General features: G+C 38.0%; 1 protein-coding gene across 1 annotated transcript; it reads left to right on the top strand.

Moving 5' to 3' along the window:
* The first annotated feature begins 1,927 nt into the window (after nucleotides 1–1,927).
* LOC132305035 (uncharacterized) lies at nucleotides 1,928–2,866 on the top strand. The gene is made up of 2 exons (XM_059802720.1): nucleotides 1,928–2,111; nucleotides 2,187–2,866. Exons 1-2 carry the CDS (start codon nucleotides 1,928–1,930, stop codon nucleotides 2,864–2,866), a joined length of 864 nt encoding a protein of 287 aa, XP_059658703.1.
* Nucleotides 2,867–7,975: the final 5,109 nt, after the last annotated feature.

Here is a 7,975-nt window from a genome sequence, read left to right on the forward strand (position 1 = left end):
AGATGGACAACGGAATAAATGACGTCATAAACTGAGTCCCAAGCAGAGAGATATGGCCCGAACAAGTTCGGCGGCAACTAGGGTTAAAAACCTAAAATTGGGGGAAAATGACTAAAAGACAATTCTAAGAGTACACGACTCGACGAAAAGTGAAAATAAATCCCGTACGAGGATCCAGGCTCAAAACAAGACATTTTTGCAATAAGTTTCCTTAATTGCACAATGGCCCCTCCAAAAAGTGAAACTACACTAATGACCCAAAATGAAAATATCTTCCAAAAATATTTTCTTAAAAACACCTAAAATAAAATATCTTCAAAATATATTTATGAAAAACACCCCAAGAAAAGAAAAAGATTTTGAAAAACTATGTATCCATGCCCCTATGGACACCGGGAGCAACTAGAGTACTTTACTGCAAAAGTAAAGATACGTATTTCATGGAAACCACTTAGAATGAAGATACGTGAAGTCAAAAACCAACTCCGAACACAAAAGTGAGGTTATGCCAACAAAGTGAGAAACGAGGAAAAGATAAAATAGGAAAAAGGACGAAAAGTGAATAATGTCAAAAAAATGAAAATGTGAAAATGACGCGGTCCTCAAAGGAAGTTGTCAATCCAAAGAATTTCAAACATATATGCCATGCTTCCTTACTTCGACAGGGTACAAATATCTAAATTTTATATTTTTAGATACTTTTTCGGACCTATTGCCAATACTAAGGTAGGTTATAGAAAAGAAAAAAGAATGATCAAATAAATAAAAAAATTCTTGATTGGATCAGGAATCCAATTTTGGATTCAGTATGAATAAAAGATCTTCCTATGTTATACTATTCAATTGTCGACGATGAATTGTTTTGATAGCTCAGATATTGTTATTCATGATATTGACCCAATTCAATATGATCGAGAGGTAATTCATCCATTGAATTTACAGGCAAAAGATCTTTTATCTTTATGGGATTAAATCCCGAGTTATTGACCTTCCGGCACTGTGCAGGCGTTAGGCCCCATACATGGTCTTACGACTTTACGGAGACCTGTGTTTTTGGTAAACAGTCGCCCGGGCCTGGTCATTGCGACCCCCTTTGTGAGGGGGCACCCCTTCTCCCGAAGTTACGAGGCTATTTTGCCTAGTTCCTTAGAGAGAGTTATCTCGTGCCCCTAGGTATTCTCTACCTACCCACTTGTATCGGTTTCGGGTATAGGTAGCTCGGCTTCTTCCTCTTTTCACAGTCATATGTTACATACTGAATCTAATATATTTGATAGGTATAATAACAGTATTATTAGGCACTACTTTAGCTCTTGCTCAAAAAGACACAAAAGACCCACACCCAAGTTCCATAGCCGCTATCCCGATCATGATTCCCTACCCACCCAGAGGGAAAGGTCCTTCCCTTTTGGTCCGGTTATGGGCGACTTCGGTCGACCGAAATGCACTTGTTTGTTCACTTTGTTCCTTTTTCAATTTTATCTAATCATGAGTTTTTAGGATGTTGTTTAGAGCCTTTTTGAAGCATATCTATGATGCAAGAATGATGTTTTGATACTAGACATGGTTGGATTGATGTAGGTGACCTTGGGTTCGGGTAAGGACCCGGTTAACGGTTCGGACGTATGGGCTTGGGTCGTTACAAAGTTGGTATCAGAGCGATGGTCCGAAATCTGTTAGGATGACGGGTAGAGGCCTGCATAGGGTTACATGGGAAGTCATTTGCATTATTATTTGATTACTTGCTAAAGTGTTTTGCTACGTGAAAAAGCATGCTTAACTGTTTATTTGCTTACGTGTTCATGCCAAGGTGTTTATTGCATAGTTTTGCTTGCTAAGTGTTAATGTGGTATCATTTTATGTTGAGTCGTTCTCGGATGGAACATAGTGTTATCATTGTTGAACCGTTTTCTTGTTTTTTAGCACGATGCCACCGCGAAAGGAACCAAGTAGAGTTGGCCCTAGGCCGATAAGGGGTGATGTTAGTGAAAGCTCTAGCTCAAATCCCATAGAGCAAGTTAATGAGGATACACTTCTTAGGGACTTGATTCCCCCGAGAGGTGTCTCCACTAGAAGGGATGATATTAGGATACACATTGAAGAGGGTGAAGGTTCGGCGGAACTAACACTGAATCGCTTGTTGTAAAATGTATTGAGGGCTACGATTGCTTCTCTTCCGCAACCAGTACCACAACCGGTAGTTCAGGTACAAGAGACGGCAGTGCAAAAATGTCTTAAGTTGATTACTGGGTTTTCAAAGTTGATGCCAATGATGTTTGAGGGTGGTGCGGATCCAATGGTAGCGGACGACTATATGGACCAAGTGGAAAACCACTTGACTTCTATGGATGTGACAGATGATCATCTGAAAATCATCTTGGCTACTTACAAGTTTTCTAAAGATGCCAAGCTTTGGTGGAAGTTGGTCATTAATCAACACAAGGTTGAGGATATGATTTGGGAGATGTTTAAAGAGCTATTCTATGAGAAGTATTTTTCGGTTACCAAGAGGTGGGAACTAAGGAAGCAGTTTGATGATCTCATTCAAGGTAACATGTCGGTGATTGAGTACGAAAACAAGTTTACTTCTCTTTCTCGCTTTGCCTCAGAGATAGTGAAAAGTGAAGTTGACAAGACAAGGAAGTTAATCTCTGGTTTTCATTACCAAATGAGACCATTGATAACATCTAAGTATTTTAAAGTTTATTTGGAGGCAGTGGAAAGAGCATTGATGTTAGAGGCAGAAGCCAATGATAGAAATGTAGGAAAGGAACAGTGGAAACAAAAGAGAAATACAGGATCATCTTCAGAGGGACCATCATGGAAGAAGAATAAGGGTGGTCCATCTCAGTCTCAGGGACAATAATCGGCACAGTCTGCTCCTACAACCCCTATGCCAATAGGGTCTGCTAGGAGTGGTGTTATCTACTATCGCTGCAATCAACCAGGTCATTACAAGGCAGAGTGTCCACAAGCATCGGTTAGTTCTGGGGTTTGTTTTGGTTGTGGTCAATAGGGCCATAGGGTTAAGGATTGTCCAAATCGGGGAGTAGGCACAACAGAGACCCTCACAGTCAACTACAGCTAAGTCAGGTTTCAGACCACCCCCGCCGCCACAGCCTGCCATGTCTTCTCAGGGTTCATGACTAGCTAGGAGAGATACTCCTACTATGTCAGCACAACAGTCAGGTGTTCAGATCGGTAGTTCTCAAGCACCACAAGGACGTGTTGGTGTGTCGCTCGAACTGAGTTGCACAAAAGTGTGATAATATGTGGCCAAGTTTGAATTTATAGAATGCCACTACCACAACTAATTTTTAAAGTAGCTAGAGTAAGTAAGGATCATCCCAAGGAAAAGGAAGCGTGTTTTGGAATCAATTGTTGGATTAGTAGGCCGAATGATCAAAAGATGGTTTGATTTGATTAAACTAATGATTCAATTAAAACAATACAAGAGAGCAACAATATAGAAATTAGGGGAAAGATAAATGAGAGAGAGTTCATGGGGCTTAGAGTTCACCACTAAGCTTTACTTCACCAAACACTAGCAATTGTAAATTAATGGGGAAATTTAAGTTGTAAAATGTATGTGTGTGTCACTAATTGAAAACTAAGCAAGGATGGCAAATAAGTATAGATTGTTTACTCTATCTAGTGAATACCATAATATATCAAATAAGACCATAAACTATTCAATTAAACCACAATTAGTGCACACACAAAGTCTAGAGAAATGTACTATTTGCACTCATAAGTATGGAACATCAAACAATAAGAATGGATTGTCCATCTATCTAAGAAACTAAAGCAATTACACTACATCTAGGCCACTGACATAAAAATCAAGCTAATTAAACTAAGGGTGTGTCACAATCCATCAATAAACAAGTATGAACCATCAAATAAACCACAAAAATATTCAATTAAGCACTATGTATTGATCATCACTAGATTAACAACATCAATACACATAGACATGCATTAATTTCATTAAATTTAGAGTAAAACACATGACCATTCATTCTAGCATACCAATGAGCGCTGAATATTGCATATTCAAGCCCCTAAATATACGTATGTTAAGGCCTTAAGTAATACTTCTATCCATATTTAGACTGATTTATGTTTAATGTGTGTTTGTAGGTACTTTCCCAGAGAAATGGTTAAAACAAGGATTTTAATGATATCGAAGCTTACAGGGTCGTTGCCGGTTATCCAAAACAAGCCGAGAGCTTAAATGGTAAAGTTTTGAAGAATTCAGAATCCAAAGCTTGAGCCCAAGTCTTGAGGCTCGAGCCTTATAAGTCAAAGAAGAAAAAAATCAACAAGGTATTAAAGCTCGAGCCTTGTACCTTTAAGCTTGAGCCTGAATAAAGGGTGCTCGAGCCTGACCATAGGGTGCTCGAGCCTGGACCCTTAAGCTCGAGCACAAGGCATCAGAATTTAAAGAGTTGATTTTCAAGCTCCCAGACCTCATGCCTATCCCCAAGGATGAAGCACCATCCAATAAAGCTCAAGCCTTAAGAACCAAATGGTCAAGCCTGGTACCTAGTGCTGAAGCCCATGAAACTTGGTTGAGTAAGTTAAAAGATTTCAATCCCAAAAATATTCTAAGTGTTGAAGAAAAAGACGTTGCGGAAAGTAATTGAAGAAATTTGGCTAAGTGTCAAAGTAAAGATCGAGCACCCATTGTTGAAGCTCGAATATCAATTCGGAGAGGCTTGAACCTTGTTCCTTAAGCTCGAGCCTGAACCTTAAAGCTCGATCCATTGTTCCTAAAGCTCGAGCCTTCCATAACATCTTAGATTTAAGTTACAGGAATGTTCTCTTTTCAAGCTGTATCTCATTCCAGATGGGCCAGAAGACCTAAAAGCTCACTAGATCCTTATTTTCTTCTATAAAAGAAGGCTTAAGCCTTGATAGAAGAGGGCCAAAATTCTAAGTCCTTTTTCTCTTGTGATTCAGAAGGCTGATACTGTAGTGGCTTTTAGGGTTTCCCCAACCTTAGGAGGTGAAGATCCTGAGAGGAGAAGTGCTTTCCATGACGATGGAGATAACTCTAACACAGATGATATCCGACATCATCATGAGTAGCTAATTCCTCTCTTAAGGCACCGATGTAACCCAATCTAGTATTATGGTTTGATTGTTCTTAACTCTGGGATTATTTTAATATATTATATTTTCCTGCTTATATAACTATGAGCAATAGCGACAACTCAATTGGTTTTCATGCTTTAATAGATCATAAACTGTTATTACCTTGTCTTAGATACAATTATTTGTTTTATATTCTCAACCTATCTTATTGGACGGTATCTAGTGGAGCCCTGCTGACCATAAGAATAGAGGTCATATAATGGTGTTCCAATGTTTTTTATAAAAGAATGTTTTCATAATCTATGCTTAGGATAGATGGATTATTTGCAAAGTAGTTAAAATAGTTAGAGTAGGTAGGTAGATTGTCCATGCTAACAGCAGATAGGTTATAATTAACTGAATTTTGTAAAACATTTTTCTTTAAAACCCGAATTGAATGAATGTTATTAAGTCCAATTCATTTAAAAATATAATTGGTTAAATTCCCAGAGTTGATACAATTAACCATAGTATGATGATTGTGGTAAAGTCAAAGCCCTAAGATTTCTTTCTCTAATTGCTTACTAATAATATTTTGTTTTAAGTTTAGTTTGTTTTTAATCGTGACAGCCAAATAAACTTTTCAACTAGTTACCTGTAAACCATTAGAACTAAATTGAAGACTGAAGATAAATCTCATCTCCCTATGGGTTTGACACCTCTCTTTATAGCACTATCCTACACGGAGTCGTACTATTGCGACTGGTAAAATTAGACACATCAATTTTTGGCGCCGTTGCCGGGGAGATTTGTTTTAGTTTAGTTTTTAATTAGTTTATTTTGGTTTACCAGTCTTCGGACTTTTTGATATCTCACCTTACTTCTTTTTCTTTTCAGGTACAAGAAAGTAGAAGTGAGGACAAAGACACTTAAGTGATAAAAAATTTTGGTTTATTAAATCTTTTGTGAGTTTTTCCTGTTTTCTTGTTACTTGGAAAATTTATTTTTGTCATTTCTAGGATTAGTGGAATTAATGCATGTTAACTCGCCATAATAGGTCAAAAGCCTTAGTGTATGATCTTGAAATAGAGAGAACTCTTAGTCAGTTAAGGAAACTTAACAGACATTTAAATTCAATAGGAAGTTCCTCTGATAACATGGCTGATAATGGTGACGCACTGGGTAATGGTAATGGTAATGGCAATGGTAATGGAGGATGGGTTCCACCCGTGCTTCCACAACCACAGCTGAGGGACCATTTTATTCCTACCACATACAATTCTCTTTCGTGCTTTGTATTTCCGAACGCTGATGCAACCTATTTTGAGATCAAGCCTGCTATAATCCAAATGCTTCCTACCTTCCATGGGCATGCAACAGAGGATCCTTATACGCACTTGGATGTATTTTTCCAATTGTGTTCAACTACCAAGTTTACCACTCTTACCAATGATTCATTCAGGATGCGACTTTTCCAATTCTCTCTTAGAGACAAAGTAAGAACTTGGTTGCATTCCCTTCCTCAAAATTCCGATATCTACATGGGAGATGTTGTAACAAGAGTTCTTGAAAAAGTATTACACAGTAGGTAAAACTTGTTAAATGAGAAGAGAAATCATGGCATTTTCCCAAATCCTGGGAGAATAGTTCTATGATGGTTTGGAGAGATATAATGATCTTCTAAGAAAGTGTCCACACCATGATATTGCATAATGGCACTTAATACAGATTTTCTATGATAGTCTCTCCGATTCTTATAGAAACATGGTTGATGCTTCTAGTACTGGAGGTTTTCTGCATAAGAGTCCAGCTGAAGCTTGGAAACTATTTGAGGCCCTAAGTGAAAATTCAACACAACATGCGTCTTCCTCTAGGTTTAAATCTTCACCTAGAATGCATAAAGTTAAAAAATTATTTGAGGTAGACAAATATAGTAAGTCAATTACTCAAATAGAAGCCTTGAACCATAGGTTTGATCAAATTCTATCATCTGGCTTTAATCCTATTGCTAGTCCAGAAACTACCTTTCTAAAGGAAGTTTGTTCAATCTATGCTAATCCTTCCCATTTTACTAACACTTACCCTATGATGGGGTAATCATCTGAGATCCCACAGGAGTAAGTGAACGCTGGATTCTCTAGACCAGCATACAATCTATATGTTTCTACATATAATCCTGGCTGGAGAGATCATCCTAATCTATCATGGCGTAACCAAAGCCAAGGAACCACTGTTCCTCAATCTCAGGGACAGTATCAAAATTCATCCAATCCTATGCCATAAAATAATTCTTTCAACCAATCTAGTATTTACCATCCACCTCAATTTAGGAAGCAACCCACTTAAGCTCCTAATCTTCCACCTCCTCCTAGAAATTCTGCTTTTGAGGATTAAGTACTCAATGCTCTTGTTGATCTTAAAGCCAATACCCAACTTCTTAACTCTTATTCTCAAGCCATAGCAAAGCAAGAGGCACAAGTTGGGTAAATAGTGAGTACTCTATCTCGAAGAAAGGATGGAAGAACCCGAAAGGGCAGACTTACATGATTGATGAAACCAATTCCTTAGGTATTCATCATGAGCAAGTTTAGGTTATCACTATATTGAGGAGTGGTAAAGTAGTTGAAAATCAAGTTAAAAAAGGACAGGAAGAAAAAGAGAGGCTTAGGATTCCCATTGGTCCTTTCATTCATAATCCACATCCTAAGGATGTTTCCTCAAGTTCTATTCCACAATCCACCACATAAGTTGAAGGTAGAGTCACTTCTTCATCTACTCTAAATCCTGAGATAGCTTATGAGCTAAGAGCGCCTTATCCTGAACGTCTTAAGGAACCCTCACACTTTCGTAAAAAGGGGAGAAAATTCAAGATATGATGGAGGTCTTTAAACAGGTC

Source organism: Cornus florida, unplaced genomic scaffold (genome assembly GCF_030987335.1).
Source record: "Cornus florida cultivar Cherokee Brave unplaced genomic scaffold, ASM3098733v1 CherokeeBrave_3.0.0_Hap2_Chr04, whole genome shotgun sequence".
Lineage (NCBI taxonomy): Eukaryota > Viridiplantae > Streptophyta > Magnoliopsida > Cornales > Cornaceae > Cornus > Cornus florida.